The sequence below is a fragment of the Clytia hemisphaerica genome, unplaced genomic scaffold, assembly GCF_902728285.1.
Source record: "Clytia hemisphaerica strain Z4C2 unplaced genomic scaffold, Clytia hemisphaerica genome assembly, whole genome shotgun sequence".
Lineage (NCBI taxonomy): Eukaryota > Metazoa > Cnidaria > Hydrozoa > Leptothecata > Clytiidae > Clytia > Clytia hemisphaerica.
Genome location: NW_027103425.1, coordinates 467827 through 494824, shown reverse-complemented (window position 1 = coordinate 494824; position 26998 = coordinate 467827). Strand labels below are relative to the sequence as shown.

At 36.3% G+C, this 26998-nt stretch overlaps 1 protein-coding gene across 1 annotated transcript; it reads right to left on the bottom strand.

Annotated features, from left to right (window-relative positions):
- Positions 1-442: 442 nt before the first annotated feature.
- Positions 443-25829, bottom strand: LOC136797909 (nucleosome-remodeling factor subunit NURF301-like). Its single transcript, XM_067054491.1, has 18 exons — positions 24657-25829; positions 21450-21619; positions 21167-21271; positions 19750-19998; positions 15190-15822; positions 13365-14888; positions 11844-12011; positions 10914-11047; positions 10263-10445; positions 9712-9880; positions 9502-9565; positions 9192-9283; positions 6722-6942; positions 5693-5997; positions 4773-4949; positions 2821-3016; positions 2310-2394; positions 443-1337 (listed from the first exon to the last, which is right to left on the bottom strand). Exons 1-18 carry the CDS (start codon positions 25727-25729, stop codon positions 1135-1137), a joined length of 5751 nt encoding a protein of 1916 aa, XP_066910592.1. The 5' UTR covers positions 25730-25829; the 3' UTR covers positions 443-1134.
- Between the last annotated feature and the right edge of the window lie 1169 nt (positions 25830-26998).

Sequence of the window (26998 nt, the reverse complement as noted above, 5' to 3'; positions counted from 1 at the left end):
TGAAATAAATTGGGAATAAAAATTCACTCTAGCTACTATTATAAAACTGAGAATATATAGTATATGCTATTAATTAAGTCTACCAAAAAAGCAACTGTTTGTTTTCTTAAGAACAAGAAAATTGAGAGAGGACGTTTTCATAGATGCAAATTATCGAAATGAAACTCCTGACTTCAGTTTATATGATCACCAAAAAGATAATTCATGATATGCATCACTGGAGAGTCTTCTGGGAACTTTTAAAATTTTCCACCCAATACGTCACTTAAACAAAAGAAAAAGTGACGTTATTGGGCGGAATAAAAGCAGAAAAGTTGCATAATTTCGTGAAGTCATTGCAGGGGTGCATATCATGAAAACAGTAGTAAAGCGATTTCTCTAAGAGCTACGCCTAAAAATTTTTAAAGACCAAAAAAAAAAGAATCAAAAATAATACAATAGATTGGGAAATAAATAATATGGTTTCTCTATTATCATATCAGTGGAAATAAATACAAAAGACAAAAAAATTGATGACGGAAAATAATGGTTTGAACTGAAATTGCATAGTTCTGAATGTTTCTTTGCCAGTTCAAAGTCGCTGATAGAAATTGATGAATAAAGTGGTCCTCCTTATAGTGATCGCTCAATGTTTCCAAAAAGGATGAGCGCTACCGTTAGATTGGAAATGCGTGTGCGTGAACTACAAACTATGCGTGAAGCTACAGTAGTAGAATTTTGAATCTGTAGTCAGAGCCGCATGCGCTTATCTATAACCAATGTTGTCAAATATATCAATAAATATATGAGCATCGTTTAGCTTGCATAAGCAAATGAGACAATCATTATGACGTCGTCACCATTGGAATATACACGGCTCTTCCGAATCAACAAACCAACAATCGAAGTTCTTCGATATGTGCAGGTTTTAACGAAATCATCAAAAAGTAATCCTGATCTGATGGAAATCACTTTGCGATAAATCATTTCACATTCAAAAGGAATCATGGGTAATCAGGACAACCGCGCTCTAATAACAACTTTCTGTTGGTCCAGAATTTTGGTTGTTTTTGCTTTTAACCAATGGGAAGCCGTTATGGGGACGCAATGATTACCCATGATTGATTTCGATCATGAAACGGTGTATAAATAAATCTAGCGTCCTTTCATCAGCGTGTTCTTAAAACCTTTCAATTTTTGAACGAAGAAGTTATCAAGGACCTCGGCACATTTGTAGAAAGAAGAATCCGGTGGATTGAAAATACGACAGTTGTTGAAAATTCTTGACACGTCGGCAACAAATTCCGCTAATGTGGTGTATTTCTTTTCACGTAATTTTTTACTCATCGTTTCGAAATCTATGAAAAATGATTTGTAAAACAAACAGTCGACTCTCTATAATTCGAACTCTCGAACAGGAAATATAATTTCTTCGAGTTATAGAGAAATCAGAATCCTAGAAAATGTGGATATTTCACCTTCACCTTTAGGTGGTTATAATCATAAAAGATTTCAAAAACAGAAATACGAATTAACAATAGTCAACTAAAGATATAGGAATTTCAAACTCACTGACCTTTATATATACCTGACCGAGTTTCTCAATCCCAGCAAAGCAAAATCTTTGATCGGAGTTTTTTGAAAAGTGGTACCCTAATGGCGGCACTCAATAGCGGTGTAAATGCATCGAGAGCGCTAGGTCTACCTTGATGATGTAGTACCGTTAGACGTTAATTTTTAACATTGCAAAGGCTTCAATTCCAAAAAAACTCCAATCAAAGATGGTGGATAAGGCTCGATCCAGGGATAAATAAAGGTCAGTGTATAGACTCAAGTTTCCTTATTCGAGCTCCTGTCCTTTTCATGTTCCTTTCAGTGGATCACATGAAAAGAAATGAAATACTATCTAAGGAGACAAAGAAGAGTTCATAATTAGTGTTAAAAATAGGGCTTCCGAGAGTATAAAATACCGGAATAACGGTTATTTATTCATAAAATGCTTGCATAACGTACTTACCTATAACAATCCAAAATTTCCCTTAACAATCAAACGCACCAAGATGAAAAACAGTGGCTTTACCGCAGCACTTAACCGAATATTTACGATTTTGGAGCTTTTGATTGTTAAGAGAACTTTTGGATTGTTGTAGAGGTAAGTCATTACCAAACAAAAATTTGACAAATACCGTCAAAAAGGTTACGATGAGTAACGGAGTACCGGGCACTCGGCTTTTCAATACCGGAATACCGGTCATTTCCTGTCAAATACCGGAACACCGGATTCTCGGAAGTTCCCTTTAAAAAGATATTTAATCAAAAAACGAACATACCCATGGGTTCTTTAATCTGCTCATAGTAATCAGGGATGTCGGTTGCATCGACGGGTTGCTGGAAGGGCCATGCCATCTTATGACTCTGTAAAAGAAAAATAAAGCAAAATTTAATAAATGTTGAAAATAGAAGTGCACTTGCGTAATCGTGGACACATGTCTTTTTCAGCACTGGTAGATAACGATTGCGGTCAAAAATCATCTGTCATTGCGAAAGGGTGGCATATTTTTCAATTCTTTTCATACTCAGACCATGTTAAGACGTTACGGTTCCGTATCGTTCCGAACGGTTCCGAAACAAGTTAAAACGTCAAAATTCGCAACGTCCAAGACGTTACAAAGCAAAACAGATGGAAACGGTTTCGCTCCACTATTTTCATCGGAGCGGAACTGCTCCAAAACGTTCCGAAACCAATATGAACACTCTCGATCCGTAACGGAAACCATAGCGGAACGATACGAAACCGTAACGTCTGAACATGGTCTTGAGCATAAAGAAATCAAAACCTACCTTTAATGAGCGATGCAAACGTTTCAATCCATCTATTTCTTTGGTCGACAATTTTCTCAACTCGATTAGATTCTGATCGTTTTTATCACAACAATTCGGACAACGATACTGTTTGATACCAGCAGCCTCGATTTGAGTAATTCCCACACACGTACCGTGGAACCAATCTTGGCAGAAATCACATCCAATGTAAAACCTTAAAGGCAAGGAAAAATATAGCGGAATGGATTGAAAATAGTAATTTTTCAGCTGAAATTTCAATTGAAAATACTGAAGGTTTTGAGCGTTCATTACGGATCTGTAAATGATTCAAAATAATTAGTTAGTAATTAGTGTTGTTTGTTTTGTATACAAACGAAACTAATCAAAACATGAATGAATGAATGAATGAATGAATGAGTGAAAGAGAGAATGAATAAACGAATGAAAGAAGTAGAGACTGAATGGACAAGCTAGTGACTGAAATAATGAACGATTGAATAAATTATTGGATGAATAAACGAACGCATGAGTCAGTGAGGGAGTTAACAATTGGGCTTTTCCAGCAAACAAGTGATACTTTTATGGACCTACCTGGTTATGCATTTAACAAATATAATTGATATCTACGTGAGAATGACCGTTAAAAAATCATTCAGAACACAAATAGTGACGATCTATCAAAATTAGTCGTTTGTTTCTTATAAAAAAAAACGTTTAGAAACCAAAATTTCATGCTCTTGAAGTAATCTTTCATATTCAAGACTTTGTGAGCAAAAAAAAACATCTATCTCATTAAAAAATTGAGTAATTTGGCTAATAACATTGATGTATGCTTATTAATAGTGATTCTTATAAATAAAGATGCGTTTTTTGAGCTGAAAAATTCTTTTTTCACAAAAATCTGCTTGAGCCATCTTTTACCTACTTTCATGTAAAAAATCAGAAAAAAAACAATGATCCAATATTTCACAAAGTCCAAAAAACCCTTTTTTTAGCCGTTTTTTGGCCCAAATTTGCCCAAAAACATTTTTTTTCAAAAATTGGGCTCCGTCACATTTGATGGTTTAAAGTTATGCATCTTTGTGCAAAAAATCATAAAGAATGAAAGAGCCAATCTCGAGAAAAGCTAATAATTAAGTAATTGATAATGTGCTAATAAAAAAATATCCAATTTGGCCAGTTTTTCTATAAAAACACGCTAAGCAACCAAAATTTTATGTCTAAACACACATACTCTCTAAAAGTAAGCCCTCATGAGCAAAAAAAACATCTATCTCATAAAAAAATTGAGTAATTTGACTAAGAACATTGATGTATGCTTATTAATAGTGATTCTTATAGATAAACATGCGTTTTCTGAGCCAACAAAATTTTTTTGCAAAAATCTGCTTGAGCCATCTTTTACCTATGATGGCTACTTTCGTACAAAAAATCAGAAAAAATTAATGATCCAATTTTTCTCAAAGTCTAAAAAACCCGTTTTTTAGCCGTTTTTTGGCCCAAATTGGCCCAAAAAATTTTTTTTTCGAAAATCGGGCTCTGTCACATTTTGGCCACCACCATTTTGCACCTTTGTACCAAAAATCAAAAGATTCCTATGATTCAATCCTGAGAAAAGTTGGTCACAGACGAACGGACGGACGAACACAGGTTAATTTATAGGACCTCCACCCCACCGGGGTAGGTCCAAAAATTTGAATATGGGGGTGGAGGATAAAATATTTTTTGGAAATTTACCCCCCCGGACATTGTGACTTTTGACCCCATGGACATTCAAAATTACCCCAAACAGAGCAGATCCCCCCCCCCGGACAAGGGTAAATTTTGTAGATTTCTCACTACCGCCGGACACTATATATTCATCACCCCCATGTACGGACATTTTCCGGTAGAGCCCATTGAATAGACGTGAAAAGAGCGGGTAAACAAGTGCAGAGTATGTGCGAACGAAAAATGGCAGCGATACTCACTGTAAGTCATCATAAGGTTGTTTGCAGAGACAATACAATTCTTTTTCTTCCACAATTTGGTTCTGTTTGGAGCATTCCTTGCAAATAAACTCGTCCATCGTCTTTGCATCTGTCTCACTGACACCAACGCAAGTACCATGGAACCAATCGTTACATAGGTCGCAACCAACGTAAAACCTGAAAAAATCATTATGGTAAATATAGTCTTCATAACTCGAACAAGTTTTCTGGTCCCTTCAGTTAACAATGCCTCACGAACCTTACTCCATAACTCGAAATTTCTTTAACTCGAACAAATTTGTGTTCCTCGTGAATGTTCGAGTTATGTAGACTCCGCTGTAATACAGATCTGTCATTGTAAAAACAGCATACGAAAGCTGATTGAAGAAATTTAAGCGAGTCTCAGTGTTAGTGTCCTCAAGGGCCTCAGACCGTCCTTCCAAAAATGTACTTTAATTATCATTCGTTTCATATAAAGCTTCCCATAGTTCCAAATTTTACTAGAACGCAATGCTCACTTCGTAAAAAAGTAATTTACGAGAAATCTGTAAAGAGTCGCAGTCAAAACAAACCGGCAAACTCAATAGCTATCTACCCAAAAGTAGGGGAAGGCACCACTTTTTTACCCTGGACAGCTTCACTTATTCATGATCTCTTTAATTGCTGGGCAATAAGCAGAGAGGCATCAAGATTCTTTGGTATGATCCGGCCAGGGTTGAACGCACGACCTCGCGTACGGTAGCCGAAAGCTCTACCTTTACACAACTTCAAGGCTCGAAATAACGATTTCAAGTGGGTCAGACAAAACGTCCGATCAGGGTTGCTTTAGCTTGAGAATTACCATTTTCTGGTCGGACAAGGAGCAATTTGGGTCGGACAATGTCCGATGTCCGACCGTTATTTCAACCCCTGCAACTTACTTCGTATCTTCGTAGGGTGTTTTACAAATACAATACAACTTGGTGTCGGTTTTCTTCGCAGCCGCACCAACAGTGTTTGCTTTCTTGGGAGTCGAAGGGGCAACCTGTTTCGAAGCTTTGATGACCGGCTCTATTTTCTCTTTGATTTCTTTCGTTAGACTAGTCTTCTTGACTTTCTTTTTCTTTTTCTTGTGTTCGGGTTCCAAGTCTTCGTTGTTGTCAGTGGATACTCGCTTCTTGATGGCCTGAGGTGTAGGTAGCTCTGAAACTAAGCTTTCTTCCTCTCCGTCTTCTTCTTCATCAACCTTATGAGAGAGACAGGTATCAAGGTTACGGGTTATGGGCGGTGGATTACGATGATAAAAACAGCGAGGTGGAAAATACATGTGCAATAGAAAAATATCACAACAAAAAATCGTCAAAATTAAAATGTTACTCTTAAGTTCCAAATAAACGGGCCCACCCGCGTGTTAATTTTTTGAAAATTTTCCAACCCCTCCGGACGTTTATTAATTTTTGAGAATATTTTCAGCTGTGAAAGAGAAGGCCCCTTATTTTTCTAAATAGCCTGATTTTAGCCTATATTTACCTTTTTTTTGGGTTTTCAGAAGTACAATTTCTAACCCCTCCGGCAATAAGGTCCCCCCGTTTATTAAAATCTCGAAAATTTCTTTTTTTCCTCCCGTTTATTGGGAACCTCAGAGTATTCTAAAAACGAATTCATTCCTGACCGCTGAGAATTGAAATTTCAACTTTATTTAGCACTCTCTTATTCGACGTTCCACTATTCGATACGCTCCACTATTCGATACTATTGAATTTCACCGTCAACAAAAAACTCTCATAAACGACACTCTACTATTCAATTCATGATATGCACCATGTCTTCTGACAATACATCACGGAACCAACAGCTGATTGGTTGTAAGTGACGTAAAATCAGTCAATACTTCCTTATTCGATGAAAATCCAATTCCCCATTGAAAATCGAATTAGAGAGCGTCAACTGTATATCGATTTGCACATTACCTGTAGGAGAGCATCATCTGACTCTTCGATTGTATCCATGCGGATAATTTCTTCGCCCTCGGCCGCCTTTTTCACTTCAAATTCTGCGCGTAACTCTTGAAGCATCAGTTCTTCTAGAATAGCTCGTTTTCTTTTCATCTCGCGCTTGAGTTTCTCCTTGCGGTCTTCCAGTAAATTTCCTAATCGACTGATCTCCACCATACGTTGCTTCTTGATGGCACCTGGGTGGTTAGGAATAAAATATTATAGAAAACAAGCAACATGCTGAATGGACCTACCTGATGATGAAAGTTAGATAGCAATGCGAAAAGAAAAATGAAAAAAATCAGTCAGAAAATATAGCGTTTAGCGAAAATACACAACACAATAAATTCATCATTGATTGTTGATGGGGAGAGGGAAGGGTTGTAGGGAAAAAATAAATAGGAAGTTCTGGTTGCAAAAATCAGTTTTATTGACAATTGAATCATGCTTGATGGTGAGCATTGTTATCAATAATGTTTTTGTGTGAAAAACATATAAATAGAAAAAAATCTAATGAAAATCTGCAAAACGGCGATTTCCAGCATTTTCAACCGGAAAAAATTTTTCCTCAAAAATCGAACACGGCCATTTTTTGAGCATTGCAAATACGCATCTTTATGCAAAAAATCAGAAAAAACTAAAAATGAAAATTCGAGAAAAAGTCAAAATACCGGTTTTTCCGGCATATTTCCGGCATTTTTGGTCGGAAAAAAATGGTTTTCGAAAATCGGGCTCCGTCACATTTTAGGTATTGTCATATTGCATCAGTGTGCAAAATTTCATAAAAATATATAAAGTACAGCTCGAGAAATTCAAGAAATACCGTTTTCCCGGCGAAAATAGGTTGTTCCGGCGACTTTTAAAATAGTTCCGGCTTCAAAATCAATTTTATAAAAAATTTAAACATGCTTGATGGTGGGCATTGCTATTAATAATGTTTTTGAATGAAAAAACAACCGATTGTAAGGAAAAAGTCCAATGAAAATCTAGAAAAACGGCGTTTCCGGCATATTTCAGGCATTTTCGGCCGGAAAAAAATTTTTCTCAAAAATCGGACTCGGCCATGTTTTGGGCATTGTTAATACGCATCTTTGAGCAAAAAATCAGAAAAAACTAATGATAAAATCTCGAGAAAATGCCAAAAAAACAGTTTTTCCGGCATATTTCCGGCACTTTCGGCCGGAAAGAAATTTTTTTTCCGAAATCGGGCTCCGTCACATTCTGGGCATTGCCATTTTGCATCATTGTGCCAAAAATCAGAAAAAACTAATGAGCCAATCCTGAGAAAAGCTGGTAACAGACGGACGAACGGACGAACAGACGAACGGACGGACATCAGTTAATTTATAGGACCTCTACCCCACCGGGGTAGGTCCAAAAAGGATGTATCTACGCTTTTGAAGACGGGGTAGAAGCTGAAGTGATTAGGAGCAACCACAGTTTTCACGCGCAAAAATTAAGTGCTCTTTCAGATAGGAACAAACCAGCTCTAAATTACCATCATCGACACAGAAAAAGAACAGGGATACATGAAGTCGCTATGTATCTTCAACTGGCTATGGAATCAGAGACTTGAACGGCCCATGGTTTTTATTTAAGGTCGAGGACCGTAAAGCCGTGGTAGAGAAATATTAGGACTACTAAATCATCTTAGTTCTTAACACAGATATCATAATTCTTTTACACACTAGATAGGCTAACTGCCCCATATTTACCGGGAAAGTGTGTCCAGTTTTACGGCCGGCTAGTCCACTATGTTGTTTTCTATTTAACTTTAGATTTCCGAACGTTCCAATTTCAAAACATTCGAAATCAGTAGATTGTCAAGTAGAATAGGAAAAGACACTTTCGTTATTGTAGGACGCCTAATCAGTTTTCAGAGATCAGTAGTTCCGAACTATCAGCATTGATTGCATATGGACCGTTCTCCGTCACAAAAAAACGAAGATAAAACAAGCTCGCGAAACGGGCTCGTCCAGAAAATATTCGTACATGGGGAGTGGAGGATACAGTGTCCGGGGGTTGTGAAAAATTTACAAAATTTGCCTTGTCCGGGGGGTAAACTTGCTCTGTTTGGGGGTAATTTTGCTCTGTTAGAGGGTAATTTTGAGTGTCCAGGGGGTCAACTCCAACTTTTCTGGAAAAGCCAATAGGGAAAAAGCATCGACCTTAATGACATTGACCTCTCTACGCAAAAGCATGAGATGTTCTTGCGAAATGAATGATGTAGTACAAATGTAAATCTAAGCCATTTCACAGTCGCAAAGCGTAATGGGTAATCAGAACCATTGCGCACAATAACGACTTACTATTGGTCCAATGTTTTGAAATTTTTTGAAGATTTTTGCGTCTAACCAACGGGAAACCGTTATCGGGCGCATTTAGTCCTGATTACCCATGATCCATATCGACTGTGAAATGGCCTCTATTAAGAGTCGTCAATTACCTTCTTTCTTAGCCTTTCTTTTGTTGTCACGGCGTTGGATGGTCTCAACTTTCTTGATTACTCCTTCTAATACTGATTTGGCTATCAGGTACCTTGGTAAGAAAAAGGACATATACCATTGAAAATCTTTATCATCTAAACTTGAATTGTAGATCAGATCCAGTCAAGAGCTAAGCAGTTCCAAGAATGATTTCTACCAAATTTTGATAGAAAATTCATTCACAATTTAACCAGAGGGAAATTCATTTTTTTTTATTAACTTCGATAATTTACTGAATTTAAAAAGAAACATCGATATAAACGCTCTTACTCTGGCTCAGGGTGGACAGCTGTTCTTCGCCCTTGTTGACGTGGTGTGATCACTTTTGAACGCCCTGAAAATGGTGTAAATTGTAAGGAACATAAAAGAACATTCAAAGCCTGGAGATCTTAAATCGTTAATAAAGGGAGTAACTGCTTCAGAAATCAATGTTGTTTTTTTTTGCAAAAAATAGTTGTCGATTGAGAAACGTATACTCACCTAGAGGTGAAATTCCTTTAGGGGGAGCGAATTTGTTGTGAGATGGAAATTTATTGAGAAGGACATTGGAGATTGAGGTGCTACCGGCGATACCCAGAGGTTTCGGGTAAATATGTTGTCCGTTTAATGATGATAAAGGTGCTATGTTCGTCTTTATGCCAAGTTGGCCCTGGAAAATATGAGAATTAGAAAACAGTTTCTGTCAGCGAAGAGACCAAATCTTCCGCAAGATTTTTAAAGATTTAATGGTTCAAGATTAAAGGCCAGCGATGGCTAATTGCGTCAGTGTTACAAAAACGGTGGGCTCGATTTCAATGTTCCGTTCAGCTCTTAGATAGCCAGCTGACCGCGTACCCCATGAAAACAATTGTAAGACTGTCTAAAAATCCTAGAATACTGGGCTACCCATGTAAAATATCGACTCGAAGATTGGGGGTCTTGTCTGGAACAATGTAAAAGTAATTAAATTTGAAACAATATCCGGCCGTATCAACCGACTTTTCTGAGAAAATTGGAGTTTTTGAAAACAATAAAAAATGACAAACACAAACCTTTTGGAGACCCATTTTAGCACGTTTGATAGCCGAGTCGGCCAAGATCTTTTTGACAGGAGCTTGTAGAGAAGCAGGTTTGAAAACATTTTGTGCTTTGTTGTCCGTCCTGTAGTTCTTCATACTTCGTTCAGTTTTCACGCGATCCCAGTATTGTCTCACTTCCCAAGGGTTCAATTCATCCTAAGAATAGAGAAAGAAAGTGAAGTCTAAGTGAAGTGAATTCTTTGTGGAGCGACAGCAAAGTGGTCCAAGGCGTCTGCTTCACAAACCAGGCGGTTCGAATCCCCACCCCTTCCAATATTACGTTCAGTTCATAGATAGCCGAGCCGGCTGGCCGTTGACCACGTGAAAACAATAGAAAGACTGTCTAAAAGTCCTAGGTTACTGGATTATCTACGTAAAATATTGACCCTATCTAAAGTGGTTTATAAATATTTCTGCTTTCTTTGCAGTTTTATCACTTTCTTGGGAGTCAAAAAAGAAAAGAAAATAGCCAGTGAAAGATTCCTAAAAATGAGTGAAAAAGCAGTCTGAACAGGTCTGAAAAGGGTCATAATCGTTTTGATAATTTTTTTCCCGTAGTGAAATGAAATTTCATCTTTAATCTGTTTAGAGTATAAATCTCCGAAAAGAAAATTTGATCTTTACCTCGACCATCCATTTCTCATAGGTAGTTTTCTCTTTGGGAAAGACTTCACCATTTTCATCCTCGCTGGAACTCAAGTTATCGTCTTCATCAATAGTGTACTTCAAAGGAGTTGTTCGCTCACGTAAATTGATGCCTGGTGGAAAATGAAACAGTTGACTTTCAGCGATGCATTGTGGGATTGTTTCGAGGGTATTACAATAGAATTCCCTCGAGGAATTCCTAAAAGAGATTTCTATTGTAATACCCCTAAACAATCCCACAATGCATCGCTTTTTTAGAAATATCAAAAACTCCGATAAGATCTATTAGAGAAAGATTAGAATTACAAAGAGTATTTCAATATTTCATATCACTCTCCAGCCGAAGGGAACAATATTTTGGTTCGAATTACAGAAATGTTCGAATAATAAAAGTTCGAATTAGAGAGAGTTGACTGTAAACGGAAACATACTATCATAACTGATACAACTATTGATTCTTTTCAAAAGAGTTGCATAAAAAGAAGTTTAATTCTAGTTCAGAAACACCATTTGACCGTAATTAAGGCATTGGTGTTAATAGACTTTTAGAAAATTTGTACAAATTACCTGCAGTCAGGTTAATTTGAGAAGATGCAATAACTTTTAAAGTATACCATAATCGGAAGTGGTGGTTTACGAAAAAAAAAATGTAAAGTGCAGGGAAAGATTTTGCCACTTATATCGACAAATTTTAAGGTATAGTCAATATTTCAAATGACGTATGTTTTTTACAGAAATACCCCGGTTTTAACCAGTAGTGGCAAATTTAAACTAGACAAAAAGTTGTATAAAATTTGCCACTACTGGCAAAAACCGGGGTCTTTCCGTAGAAAACATTACGTCATGAATATCATGAATAGTTAATGTTTCAAATGAGATGTGAGTGATGAATAATCAATACATAGTTACCTATCAGTGATCGCCTTGATACAGCAGGCTCCGGAGTCTTTGGCGATGCTGGCTTACTTTTCTTGGTCCTTACTTTGAATGGTTGATAAATTTTGCGTATTTTGTATCGATAGATCAACCCGTTGGATGAGATAGGTTCACCATCAAGAATCTCGATCGTGATGATGCCTGAAGAGTAAGTAAGTAAGTATATTTATCTGGTGGCTGTCGACGGAGCTGTGAGTGAGTGAGTCTATCCCCTTTTCTATTTGCGCTAGACCTGGGAGATCGAATGCTGAGGTGGAGCGCCACACCTACTCTCAGCTCCCACTAACTTACCGCTTAGATCAGATTACCCAATCTAAGCTACTCATCCGCCGAGTTTGGGGTGACCGGGGATCGAACCCACAAACCTTAGATTGTAAGGCGAATCATAGTGTCCTCCAGGGTTTGTTCCCCCCAACAAATTCTTGATTTTTTTAAATCTCCCCCCTCTTTTTCCCCCCTATGACTTTTCACTTTTTTAGTTTCCCCCCTCTTTTTTGCTTTCCCCCCAGAAAATTCTGAAAATATCATTTTCGTATAAATTTCTCAAATTTCAACCTGACACAACCGTAAAATTTTGCTGCAAAAGGAATACTAGACAAAATAGAACAAAAATTGGTTAATTTTTCAATCATGATCTAATCACATGATATCATGTGGACTGACCTTGGTTGCTGAGATAAAATTGAAGTGATTTCACACTTCCCCCCACCAAATTTGCCAACTATCGATGTCCCCCCCCCCCCCCTTTACTATTCAAATTTTCATTTCCCCCCTCACCCATTCAAAATAGGAAAATTGGTTTCCCCCCCCCCCCCCCTTTATAAAGGGGGGAGGAGGACACTATGCGAATGCTCTATCGACTGAGCTACCCGGCCTGAAGAACAATAAATAAATAAGAACACTTTTTTTTAAAGAACATCTTTAGATTAAAACACGTAATCAGCAAAGACACAATATGAAGTTTACTAAGAGCATAAGTACATCGAAACATAAGGCGTTCAGTTAGAATTTGCAGACTGTGCAATAGACCATTTCATAAATTACGTCACGAACATCACTTGCCTCGTATTGAAACAATTACCATGGTGATTATGTCCCTTGACACTAAATGATTATTTTATGAATAGAAAGCAGCTTTAATAAAATCCACTGGGAGTTAATCACCTTGGCAATAATTTCAAAACAAGGTAAGAGATGTACGTGACGTAATTTATGAAAAGGTATACAGTATCACACTAAAATCTGCTGCAAATTTCAGAAAACGTTTAGAGCACCGAAAAAGCTTCAATTTTTTTTTGTTTTGACTTTCTTATGAAAAAAAAACATGCATTAATAAGCTCTGAGATATAGAAAAACTTCCCGACTGGCAGTGGACAGGATATTGCCCGACCGAAAATTCAAAAAAGGTTTTTGAGCGTTTGAGTGTTCGACCCATTGAATAGTGAATTACACTAAAAAGTGAATTGAAAAAAAGAGAAGATAAAATAAATATACCTTTGAGAGAAGTAACCACTCTTTTAATACCCTTATGTGGTTGATCATTGATAGTATCCCAATCAATACTAGAGTGTAGCATACGTAACAAGTGTGCGATAGAGGAGAAATGTTTGGAGCTCGCTGTCAGGTACCTCCAAGCCATACGAAGGGTTGGTCTTGGCATTCCTTTAGGCCAAGATGATGATGCTGATCTGATGTTGTATAAAAAGCCATTTGCTTGTTTGAAATAATTGCCTCTAGCTAGCTTGCGGACTGAGTGTTTCTGTAAAGTGAATATACGTTTCACACCTAGCCTTTGGTTGTTGAGTTTTTTGGTCTCTTCCTCTAGCAACGATGAAGCAGTTTTGTATGGCTTGTGTATTAACAGTATCCTTTTCTCCACTTTGGATAGGAAAGCAGTTTGTTGATTTAAATTCTTGGCGAAAGTGCTGACTGAAGAGGATAGTGCAGTTCTGGGTGCTGCTAACGGGGTTGTTTGGTTTGACGAGGTTGTGACTGTTTTGATGGAAGTTGGTGTTTTGATGACAGGCTTGCTAGTTGCAATAGAATCAGCTGCTTTGATAACAAAATTTCCACTACTTGTCCGAAAGGCTAGGACCTTTCCACCAGGTGCCTTCATACCGGCAGCTTCCAGAGCTTTCATGATCGATAATTGATTATTTCCTCCATTGATTAATTGTAACAACTTTTGAGGATCATTTGTAGCTGATAGAGGTACTTTGGTAGTGACTTTCAAAAATTTCTTTTCTTGACCTGTGGCACCATTTTGGCTCACCATTGGTTCAATTTCAATGCTTGGTGTGGGTGCACTGATTTTCAATGTGGAGCCATTTGGTGTGTTCTCAACACCTTCTTGTTTCATTTGGTTGGATGGAGTTTGAGGTTCCTGTTTCAAGGAGGTATTATTTGGTATAGGATTTACAGATTGGTCATTAGATTCTGGTGAAACATTAGACAACGATTCATTAGAGTTCAAATTCACTTGCTCATTACTCCGTTCATTTTCAGTGTTCTCTGTTTTGATAGTGACCTGTTCTTTTGGCTCTCTTTTTTCAAAAACAGCCTTTAATAAGTCCGAATCACATTCTTGTAAAATTTTCATTTTCGTTTTCCCCTTCCATTTGCAGTCAATGTTTTGTTTACCAAAGTTACTGATATCGTCTCTGGTTGATTTGGATAGTATGGCTGGTCTTTTAACCAACGTTGTTTTGAACACCTCTGCGTCTTCATTATCAGATTCCGGTGAATGCAACAAAGTCAGATTTTCATAATCTTTTGTTGAATTCTCTATAACATTCAGTTTACTGTTCCGTTCATAACTAGATCCTTTCTCTGCTTTGATAGTTTTAAGTAATTCGTGTAATTTTTCTCGCTTTTGCTTTTTGGTGTATTGTTTTTGTTTGTGTTTGTATGAGCATGTCCACATCCAGCCTCCTGATCCGTAAATACGATAACTTTCACCTTTCTGCTCCCACACACTATGTTTTGGTTTCCATCGGAACTTGACAGGAATTAAATCATCTATAATAGGAAATAATTGTGAATTAGATGTAAAATAGTTTCTAAGCAACTATACCATATTTGAAACATAAACTTCGATACAGCAACAAAACCACTGATTCAATAGTTCTTCATTTAAAATGAAAACCTATCCCATCCACTGAATAAAATAAATGTTTTCAGTAAAGTAAGACAAAAACCTAACAAGACACATAATTTTCCTGACCTAAAAACTTTATTAGGGCAAATTATCATTCTGGGTAATACACAGAGCGTTAACTTTAATGAATAATGTGTCAGATATAAATAAATATGGACTCACCTAGAGGGATATCAATCTCATCATCACTGACAACCTCTATTTTCTCTACTTGTTGTGATTTCTTTGTTTGTTTTGATTTGGCGGGTTTCAATTCACCTTGTATACGATCCCATTGTAGGGAACCACAGGTTTGTTTCCAGGAATTCACCATGATAATCGGTTTGATGATTTCTTCCAAGTACATGAGAATAGCAGAAAAATGAGTGACCTCTGTGCATAGTTTAACAGCTTGTATCCAAAAGTTGCGCTCTTTGTACCAATTAGGGTGCATAAATGCAGCTGGTATAGTACTCTCAAAGTTAACAAGTGTATTTTGGAGGGTTGACACTTGCCCCAAGTCTCCTCTAAAACAGGAGCCAATCCAGCGAAACCCATCCAAGGAAAATCTGGCATGTACATATTTCCGACGTTCTCTTTCAATATTAATGTCATGTTTGCTTCTCGCTAAATGATTTGAGCTGAATTGGTTTTTGTAGTGTTGGTATGCACCATCTTGCCCAAGTTTGAAATAATAAATATCTTCTGTAGGCATTGGATCACGCTTGATGGGACTTTCACTTTCAGATGCAGACTGTGTTGATAGGCTGCTTTCTTCGGTCATTTTCTGGTCCGTCATTTCTTCTAATTCTGATGCTATAAAGTAAAAGAAAATAATTCCAATTAAGTATTAGTAGCATAGTTGATTAAGAATGGTACATTTATTAGATAGTTAAATGATCAAGCAGCACTACTGGGTCAGAAACCGTTCGATTCGGACACACGAACGCTTTTCCATGCGTGACGAATGCTTATGATTTTTTTTAATAAAAGCGTTCGTCACGAACGGGAAACCGTTTGTGACGAATGGTTTTTATAGAAAACCGTTCGTGAAGAACGCTTTAAAAACTTCAAGATATAAAACCATACGCGAAGAATGCTTTTCCGTTTACCGCGAATGCTTTTGAACAATCGTTTAAAATCGTTCGTCACAAACGGTTGTAAGTTTTTAAAAATGTGTGCTGAATGGCTCTTCTTAACAATTGTCAAAATTGTCGTCCTTAAAGGTATTCTATAGGAATAAAAGGAGCCTTTTTTATGCAGTCTTTATGCTGAGCCAGATAAATCAAAGCTACTTTTTTACGCAACGATATCCTGTAAACAAGTGAAAGATCAAAATTTGTTTCAAGATGTGACCTCGCATTCTTTTGCTTTCGTAAACAAAAAAAACTAAGTTGATTTCGAGCAAATTTACAATCGAATGTTTTGATTATACATAAGATAGAAAACGTTCTATTTATTATAAACATAAAAAGATTCGAAAGAGTATCAGTAAAAGTCTGAGGAATGAGGAAGTGTTTTTTTATTCAATGTATTTTCATTTTTTCAAAACCTTTTTTTAATCTTGTCGCACTTGTTTTTACTACATCCGCATCATCAGACCTTTCAATCAAAACAAAACCTTTAACAGAGGTTTTCCTCACATTGACTGTTTTTAAAGTTTAATGATGATAAAAATAATTTGATTTTTCTTTGACTTTAAACGGAGTCACTGAGACAGGGGTGTATAAGGAAAGTTTAATAATAATTAAAATCATTTGATTATTCTTTGACTTCAGTCGGAGTCACTGAGACAGGGTTGTAAGGAAAGTTTAATCTACTAAGGATGAAAATCATTTCATTTTATTTTGACTTCAAACGGGGTCACTGAGACATGGTGTAAAGAAAGTTTATTTGATACTGATGAAAATCATTTGACTTTTCTTTAACTTTTTACATTATTTGATCGGGTTCTTCGATTTGGGAGGGCTTGGCTTTTAGGCTATAATTTCAGCCACGTTGTAGGCTGTACACATCCCTTCTGATATGAGTTGTTATAGGAGATGCCGTATCGTCTGGAATGTCGGTGAACAACCCTTGTCGAAGTACAAGGTAAGAAAAAAGAGCTAATCCTCTGTGGAAATTCACTTTATAGCATATTTCATTTCATCAAGGATTTCATCGATACTTAACATGTCATTTCTGCTCTCTGTGAAGAAAAGGAAGACAACGCAGTGTCATTTTATAAAGATCAAAAAGACCGCCATTCTTGGGCAACATTTTCTCTCCTTTTTTGCAACATTTAAAAGAAAAAGAAGACATTCTAATGCTTATTACGTGATAACAATCTCCCACGCTCTAAGAAAAGCTCTGATTTTCATTTTTATAATGTATATAACCTTTTCTTAAAATTAAAGAAGGACGGAAGTAGAAAAACGTGCAAGTTTTCGTACTAAACGCTAGTGACGAACGCTAGCTTCTTAAAACGCTCGTTGCATAAACGAGTCGAATTCTACGTTTATAACGAACGCTTTGGAAAAGAAAGTCGCTCGAAAAGCATTAGTAATAGTCATTGCATTGTTTTTCTAAAGATTTTCGTGTTCGAATGTTTTTGAATATATGTACAAATTAAAACATTCGAAACTAGAGAACGTAAATTTAGAACGGGATCTCTCCTTCAAAAATGGGGACTGATAACTTTTCACCATCTTTTGTTTTTGGAGAACAAATCTTACATAAACCCCTGTCTCTTACTCTATTCTTTATCGAATGCTTTCTCCGTAACTTTTATGAGTACATGTTTTTTTATAAGTATTGCGCTTATAAGCATATCTAGGCTCATGTATGGCAAAAATTTAAGAGTTTTTCAGAATTTGTTTGCTTTTGGCTGGATTTTCGAAATTTCTCTAAAATTTTGCTTAGGATATAAGCATCCTTCAAAGCATTTTTCAGCTTTGTAAATCTCTCGATCTAAGCATTTCCGAGCCAGCTTTTGGATTTTTGTATGCTTATAAAAAATTAATTGTATTTCTAAGATCGCTTTTATTGAATCGCTTTTTTCGAATCGCTTTCTTTGCAACTTTTAAGAGAGTTTCTAAGATCACTTTTATCAAATCGCTTTCTTCGTAACTTTTCAGAGAGTTTTCTAAGATCACTTTTATCAAATCGCTTTCTTCGTAACTTTTAAGAGTGTTTCAAATATCACTTTTATCAAATCGCTTTTTTCGAAACTTTTAAGGGTGTTTTCTAAGATCACTTTTATCAAATCACTTTCTTCGTAACTTTTAAGAGTGTTTCAAATATCACTTTTATCAAATCACTTTTTTCGAAACATTTAAGAGTGTTTCAAATATCACTTTTATCAAATCGCTTTTTTCGAAACATTTAAGAGTGTTTCAAATATCACTTTTATCAAATCGCTTTTTTCGAAACATTTAAGAGTGTTTCAAATATCACTTTTATCAAATCGGTTTTTTCGAAACATTTAAGAGTGTTTCAAAGATCACTTTTATCAAATCGCTTCATTTGTAACTTTTCAGAGTGTTTCTAAGATCACTTTTATCAAATCGCTTTCTTCGTAACTTTTAAGAGTGTTTCAAATATCACTTTTATCAAATCACTTTCTTCGTAACTTTTAAGGGTGTTTCAAATATCACTTTTATCAAATCGCTTTTTTCGAAACATTTAAGAGTGTTTCAAATATCACTTTTATCAAATCGGTTTTTTCGAAACTTTTAAGAGTGTTTCTAAGATCACTTTTATCAAATCACTTTCTTCGAAACTTTTAAGAGTGTTTCAAATATCACTTTTATCAAAGTCCGATTGCAGCCCTGCATTGTCGAAAATAATAACAAAGAATCTCAATGAGTGGGACAGGGCTATATATACCAAACTTAATTTATTATTAGGTTATTCCGATACAGGTGTTCTCTAAAAGATCGTTCGTGGTGAGACAGGGGTATCTTCAAAGTTTTTCTTTTAACTACTTAAATATTCTGGTTTTGACTTTCTAGACGGAAGGAAGATTTGATTTGGACTTGAAAAGAAAAGTTACAAATGATTTTTACTTAAAGTTTCCTTATACCTTATCGACCCCGAACAGTTTTTTAAAGCAATTTTGCTGCAAATTTTTAATGACTTTTATTTCAATTTTGACCTCTTCTATAAAGTTGTCCTTTTGAAAAAAAACATTAATGAAAGAAGTAACTCAATAAGTAAATTCATTCCCCGTTCCATAAATCCAAGTACATGCTAAGTAAATTTTCTTAGAAATCTTTCCCATTAAAATCCATTCGTTGCGTTTGTGACGAACGGTTTTTTGAATAATTCTTTAAAAGCATTCGCGGCAAACGGAAAAGCACTCTTCGCGTACGGTTTCATTTCTCAAATTTTTGTAAGCGTTCTTCACGAACGCTTTTCTTTTCAAGCCGTTCGTCACAAACGGGTTAAAAAGAAAAAGCGTTCGTCGCGAACGGTCGCAATCAAACTTTTTTGTAGGGCGTTCGCGAAGGATGCAAAAGCATTCGTCGCGAACGGTTAACCCGTTCGTCACGAATGGAAAAGCGTTCGTGTGTCCGAATCGAACGGTTTCTGACCCAGTAGTGCAGGTGCAAGTACCAAGCAGGTGCAAGTACCAAGCCAAAGCAATGCAAGGAAAACCAGGGAGAATAGGGGGTCAATGAACGATGTTGAACTCCTTTAAAAGCCAAACTGTGTAATCAAAGTAACTAACACAGTATAATACTTTCAAAACAATATGGGTACCTGCATCCTCCAAATCCTTGAACTTGATTTCCTCTTCAAAATTCTTAAACTCATTCTTGATTTCTTTAACAAGGCCTTCAGTAGGTGATCCTCTGTTTGGACTTTGAGGCGAGTTAGTGTCTTTAGTTATAGGACCTCTTTTGGCTTCATAATCTTTCACATCGAATGGTTTCACTTGATCTTTAATCAAACTATCATCAACAAATTTCACTTTTGTGTCATCTGGATCTGAGATTGGGCTGGTTAAGCCTAAAATTTATAAATTATAGCTATTTAGCATTCAGGCCATATTTTAGAGAGGCAAGACAGCGTCCGTTGGTGGCCAAAAAGGGCATTTTTTCCAGTGTTTTTCACTAAAAAGGCTGTTTTTACCAATATCTTAGCAATTTCAAGAGAGGCATTGTCCGATAACCGGACGATTAAAGGGCATGAAAAATGGTCTGGCATTGGGATGGACTTAAAAAATTGTTGGTTTGCCGTCACCCGACCGACCCTACCTCGAAACCTGCCGACCCAAAAAATTTATTGCCATTTTAAAGAAGATTTTTTTTCCTAGAAAAACTTCAAACAATAAAAAATCAAAACTTGTATCTTGTTTGTCTCAAGCATAAGAATCGTAAATTCCCTGCTAGCACTTCTGTTTTTTATACAAAATTACTTAAATGTAAACAAACTGTTAACCCTTCCATGGACGAAAATTTCATAAGTCGCCAAAAAAAAAATAAAAATTCCGACCGACCGACCCACTTCCAAAATCTAGGGTCGGGTGACGGCAAACCAACAATTTTTTAAGCCCAGCCTTGTTCTGCAATATATAAGTTTACCTTCTCTATTTCAGACACCTGGAAAGAGAGTTTCCTCATCTAATTTCAAACTTTTAACTATCAATTGTTTTAATAATATCCAAAAATCCACAACAAGAAGGCTTCAAATATAAAAATATATCATCAATTCTAGAGATCTTATAAGATTTTTAATTCTTCATTCAATCTTAGAATTGTTCCTGTCAGACCTCTAAAACTACAATCAAGGTCATAATATTTGAGAAAAAAAGGAAATTCCCCAGGAAGTTTTGAAACCACAATCGATTTGTAAGTGCTCTAAAGTAGGTTCGTAGAGTTTTAACTTTGAGTTTTACAAAAGACTTACAAGCTAAGTTCAAAAATAGTCCAATAAGGCTCCGAATATAGCCTGGAAGTCTGCCAACCCATCCCAAATTGAAATACTTGATTAAATTAAATCGACTTTCTCGCCGGAACTATAAATCTTGAAAAATGTTAAAATAACCGGAATTCTCAATATATTTCAACAACGATTGTAGACTAATGAAATTGAACTGCTTAAATCCAATTGAGTGTGATCCTTTAAAGATAAGGCATGGAATCTAACCAACACATTGGTAAATATGAATACAAACCTCGTAAATTTTCTCTAGCATGTTGTTCAACATCTGATTTGTAATCCAAACTTTCTTGAAGCTTCAAATTAGTCCTTGGCTTCTCCAAAAAGGAATGTTTTTCACCTTGTCAAAAAGAAGAAAAAAAACATTTAAAATCTAAATATCTATCCTTGCATTTTGAGGTAAAAGGTCTACCTTCAAAAATTTAAATTTCTTTTAAATATTTTGAATATAACTGATAAAAATGATATTGATTTTATATTGAAAAAAAAATCTCAACCTCAATACAAAAAAAAATTACCTTTTTTTTCTATGTATAGTTCATCAGTAATTTTCATGTGTTTCACTATCTCATCATAGCGCTCGTCAATTGCATTCAGGAGAACGTATTCTTCTTGGCTTCTCAAAGCTCTGGTCAATTCATCTAAATGTTTTTGGGTGCTGTAGTAAAATACGTCATGCCGACCTTCCCTGTAAAATAAAGAAGCTACATGCTGAACGGCCTTGAAGATTGATGTAATAAGAAAATAAGATAAAATGGCAACAACAGTAAGAAATGAGACTAAAAAATAAAACAAAAGAAATCTCATTAAAAATTATTCCTTGCATAATTTAAACCTGTTTTAAGGGTCCAATGAATTGAACCAGGCTCTCCCACTCGATACAATCAATAACTTTCCCCAATTGATAGCCAATTAATAACCATTCAATTGATTGGATATCGATTGTTTCTGATAATCAAAAGGTAATCAAGTGTATTCTAAAGTTGTGAGTATTGATTGATCATGGTTGGTTTTTTCATTAATTTGCTATGAATTGTAAGTAATAAGATCATCTTAGAGCTTAGACTAGCACTCCTATTATCAAGATTACAGGATTTGGAATGCAGGCCGATTTTACTCTTGTTTTCAGTGGTTTTATTTTCGACTTCAAGCCAACATCTTAGCAACAGGGGGCTCCCCCATAGTTACAGGGGTCAGGCTATTTTTTATGCCCTTTTAGCGTCCGGTTATCGGACGCTGCCCCTCCTGAAATTACTAAAATATTGGTAAAAACAGCCTTTTTAGTGGAAAAACACTGGAAAAGGTGCCCTTTTTGGCCACTAACAGACGCTGCCTTGCCTTTCTAAAATATGGCCTGGGGGTTAATGCAAATTTTCCAGATTCCCGTTTTTTCATCAATTCTTCAAAACGAAAATATTTATGATCGTAAATTCTTCTTCCACTCATGCACTTTGTTGACAATCTAACTCTTAGCATCAAAATTGCACTTTCTTCAGAGAATTGAAGATGAGAAAGCCTACACCATAAAATCACGGATTGAAACAAATAACAGAGGTAAATTGAATGATAAGATGATATTTTACATCATGTGAGGCACTGAAAGGCCATCGGCGCCAAAAAGAAGGGCTATGTGAAATGTGACAATCTCATTGGTGGAAATGCGATAAACAGTCCAAAAAGGAGCAGTCAGTAGAAGAGACCACTTTTGTTTTTGTTGCATATTTTGATATAAACTTCGCACAGGGATTTCTTGTCAATGTGCTATGTCAACTTGTCAGCATTGTAACTGTATATATAAGACTAGCCTAGTTTTTAATCCTGATAAAAGGGGACTCACGGTTGACGGAGGAGCTGAATTAAGCCTTTTTTTAGACCAAGTGGTAGAATTTTACAAAAATTTGGGCTCAGAAATTAGGTCCTATGTGCGAGACGGAAAATAGGCCTGTTTCAGTCCAGAAAAACGGAATTTGGCAAAAAAATCAGTTGGAGAATTTGGAAAAAATATTTCTAGAATTTTTGACGGAAATCAGGAATTTAGAAGGAATTTTCAGTGGTGGAATTTTAATACTTGTTTTAAGACAATTTGACAGAATTTAAGAAAGAAATTATGGTAAGACACAATTGGATACCTTCTGAAACCACCCTGAGTTTTTAGTTTTAGGCTGCAATGAATAATTGATCAATCAATAGGCAATCAAATTATTGATTGTCTACCAAAACTTTTTGTAATGCCAACGAACCGTGTCTAAATCTGTCAAAGCAACTATTTGGTCTGCAAAGTAGTTAGAGTGATTTTTTAAACAGATTATATACTCAGGTTTTATTTATAGACATTTCGAAAACCAGATACTTGCTATGATGGAATTAGACAACGTATAACGGCATTGCACGTAGTTTACATAGCGTCAGCCTGGGTTTAGGTCCAAGGCAAAAATTAGCCCCCCCCTGAGTTTTAAGTCCCCCCAAACATTTATGAATTTTTGTTAGCCCCCAGGACTTTCGACCCTAGACACTTTCAAAAAATTGATCCAGTAAAAAAGGGTTTTCCAATAGACCTTTTCGCCTTTCCATCTGCCATCTTGAATTGTACGCAAAAATAGAGGAACGAAAAAGCCGTGGTTGGATTTAGTTGGAAAATATGCAAAACATATCCAAGTTTACACAAAGATTTAAAAAAGACAACAAAGCATCTTATAAGTAAATATTATAATCATTAGAACAATAAAAGATGGAATTTCTTAGTCCAAAAAGAAATATTTACAGAACAACAAAAGCTTTTTAGAAATTTGTTCTTAAAGACATTGCATATTCTGTTTTCCTGCCATTAAAAAATTCCACCAAGACGGAGTACACACATCAAACTTTCAAACCATGCAAACAGTAATTATGACATCACACATTCAGCGGGTTCAGATCAATGTTTTGATTTGATCGTTTGGTGGTTCTATTCCCAGGACAATAATTTACCGTCAGCCGGATAAGGATTATCTTTGTACCTTCGCGGGTGATTTTTCAGCTTGAGTTTTTATGTCTAATGTTATGGTTTTTTGAAGTGCTTGTTCTAAGAGATGAGCGAATTTGATTATAGTTTTCAAAAGAAGCAAATTTAATCTTTCTTCTACAAGATTAAATTTTAATATAATGCCAATTATGCATGTAAGTTTTAATATTAATACTTTCTTTTTGCATATATATGTTTTGCATACTTTCTAAGGGAATTTCACCACGGCAATTTGGCCACCATAATTTTTGCATACAATTCAATATGGCGGATGGAAAGGCGAAAAGGAATATGTAATTGTAAATTGCATCCAGTTCTAAGTTTAAGATATTGCACCGCAGGCAAAATTTTTTCAGATTCATGAGCTTTAATTTGAGTAATTGAAGCCAACTATTAAGCTGAATTATTTTAGCCCCACATTAAGTGATGAGATTTTAGCTCCCCCCAAGTACATAGGTCCCCCCAAAAAAGTGGTGTACTTCCAGCCCCCTCCTTTTTCGGGAAAAATCTAGGGTATAACCCCCCTCAACCAGCAGGGGGGCTGACGCTATGCAGTTACGGTACCGATTATTAGAATCAATTGATATCCAATCAATCAATTGGTTATCGCTTGGAAAAAGTTATATATCAATTGTATCAAGTGGGAGAGTCTGGAATAAAGCTTCTCCTCTAGTGTCATCAGATATTGGATGAATTTATGAAAGCTTTTAAAAACTATACTTACACAATAATGCGCCTCACAATAAACCAATAAACCCTTCCATGTCTGTCAGAGCCCAAAGGCTCATTTCTGTAAACTTGACATCTATCAACTTCTGTTAGCACATCTGTTACTCCTTTAACTTTACTTGCTTCGCAGACAGGACAAAACCATTCATTATCTGGCACTTCACTTAAACTAGGAGTGAGACAATCCAAATGGTATACTGCTGGGCAAAGTTCACAACATAAGAGCTCTCCCATTTTACAGCATTTTCTACAGTGATCATCAGAGATAAAAAGTCCTTCATTTGCAATTTCTTCCCTGATATGAGGTGTCATCATACAACAATTTACAAGCCATGTTAAAACTTTCAAAGTATCTTCAACAGGAACAATGGGATATGTCTCTCTTTCAACAATTGGAACTAGAAATCCAAAATCTCTGTCTGAATGGGCATATAAACGTATCACTTCTGGCCATGTGAATTCATCCATGGTGTGAATTTGTAACGAGACCATATCTTTCTCTTCCAAAGAACTGTGGTTAATTTGGCAAGCTTCATCCAAAGAAATTACAGAATTTAACAATAATAAATGTATTTCAGATAGCAGCGGTGTCAGTTCTTTTGCTGCTAATGCTGCACACAAGTCTTCAAAGCCAAATGTAGAAATTTTTAGAACCCTTCCAAAGTGTCTTACAGCTTCATAAACTTCAAGTGCTTGAAGCAGATGTTCCTTTTCAATAAGCAAATCATTGCTTGAGACTGGTAATAGAAGTGGTCCTGGAATATCTTCAGGATCAACTGTTCCAAACCAAGCAACCTTTGGTGTTGAACCTTCATACTCCAGTTGTTCATTTTTATCAGTTACATCAACACTGTCTTCCAAAGATTCTACAGTGGCCAAAGAACCCTCCGATGCATTCGAATCGCTGTCACTGTCACCAACAAAGTTTCGTGCATAATCTGCGAACTTTTTGCCCTTCCTACTCCTGGATTTACGAGGACTTTTTGGCTCTTTTGGAGTGCTTGGTGGTTTTTTACTCTTCCGTGATGGTTCGCGAGCCCTAGTCAGTCCTCCTCTAGCGCGAACCATGCCACAATCTTAGATTTATTTGTCCGTGATTCAAAATTTGCTGCCTGTTCTTTCATCCACTTGTTACCGCCATAACTTGATGATGAAGGTCTGGTCACGTGACCTTGATTCATCGCGGCTTTTTTATTTAGCCTCGATTCTGTGCATTCCATTTAGACTGCAAAATAGACCATCATCATCATCCCGCCCGCACAACAACCACCCACTAGGACAAAGGCCACCCTCCACATCAAACCGGCTCTCACCCGCGAGACTTTTTTTAGTTTCTAATTTTTCTGAAGTGCCAAGAATAGGAGGTAGGAAAAGACACAAGAAACTTCAATTTTAGACTTTGACACGTAACATGTTCACTTCCTGCCCACGCACACGCGGCGGGCCTAACATTGTCTGTGTATAAACAGACCTGCCCAATATCAACGGAAATTTCAAACAGGCCGTACTATGTTACGTTTTATACGTGAGATACACTTTGGTACAAATCTAAAGCACATAGTCAAGGAGGCCTTTTTATGTATTTATTGATGGAGTGCTCAGGGACTCAGTCGGGAACTCAGTTAAGAAGAGGGGCGGGGAGGGTTGTCTACACAAGACAATAGACAGCTCCAGGCTTTTAGACTCTTGCTTCTAAAAAGGTGTAATTTTGTAATTAATAAAGCGTAATATTTATTTGCTACAGCCAATGTGTTTGAACTCCAAGTGCACTGAAATAGAAAATACTATCATCAGGTTATATTTAAGGTGGCACAAAATCTCAACATCCATCAAACGTGCATATAGGAACGTTGAAGCAACGTTGTGTCATATGTCAGTTTGGTTAGAAGTGAACAGAGAAGAACAAAGATACATCTCATGAATTTTTTTACTGTTACACGTGAACTTTTATTGCTTTATAATAAAAATCAAAAAAAAATTGGGTACAATTTCATCGTATTGTTTACATTAATAATCATGATAAAGTTTCAACATATACTATTTACAATAATAAAAAGTTGTTTACATATAAATTTTCTCTTCGATTTTCTACCCAATAAAGCCCCAATGGTGTTCTACCCACCAAGAAAAGGGAAAATGGCTATGTTCAAAAAAGAAAAATATATAGGAAGTATGAGGGCTAAAATTCAAAGATATCGCATTAATTTTTTTTATGAAGTTTTGATTTAAATTACCTTATCGGGGAAAACTTCGTCGGGAAAAATTTTCGTCGGGGAAAATTTTCGTCGGGGAAAAATTCGTCACTTGCTGGTAGTTGGTAAACGCATTAAGGCCGGG

Bases quoted from the DNA above. Each gene is read 5' to 3' on its own strand.
- LOC136797909 (XM_067054491.1), bottom strand. From the start codon at position 25,729: ATGGTTCGCGCTAGAGGAGGACTGACTAGGGCTCGCGAACCATCACGG. The intron at 11,048-11,843 runs GTAACTATGTAT...ATTTTCCACCAG, and splicing joins ATCAAGGCGATCACTGATAG to GCATCAATTTACGTGAGCGA. The intron at 5,998-6,721 runs GTAATGTGCAAA...CTCTCTCATAAG, and splicing joins CAGATGATGCTCTCCTACAG to GTTGATGAAGAAGAAGACGG.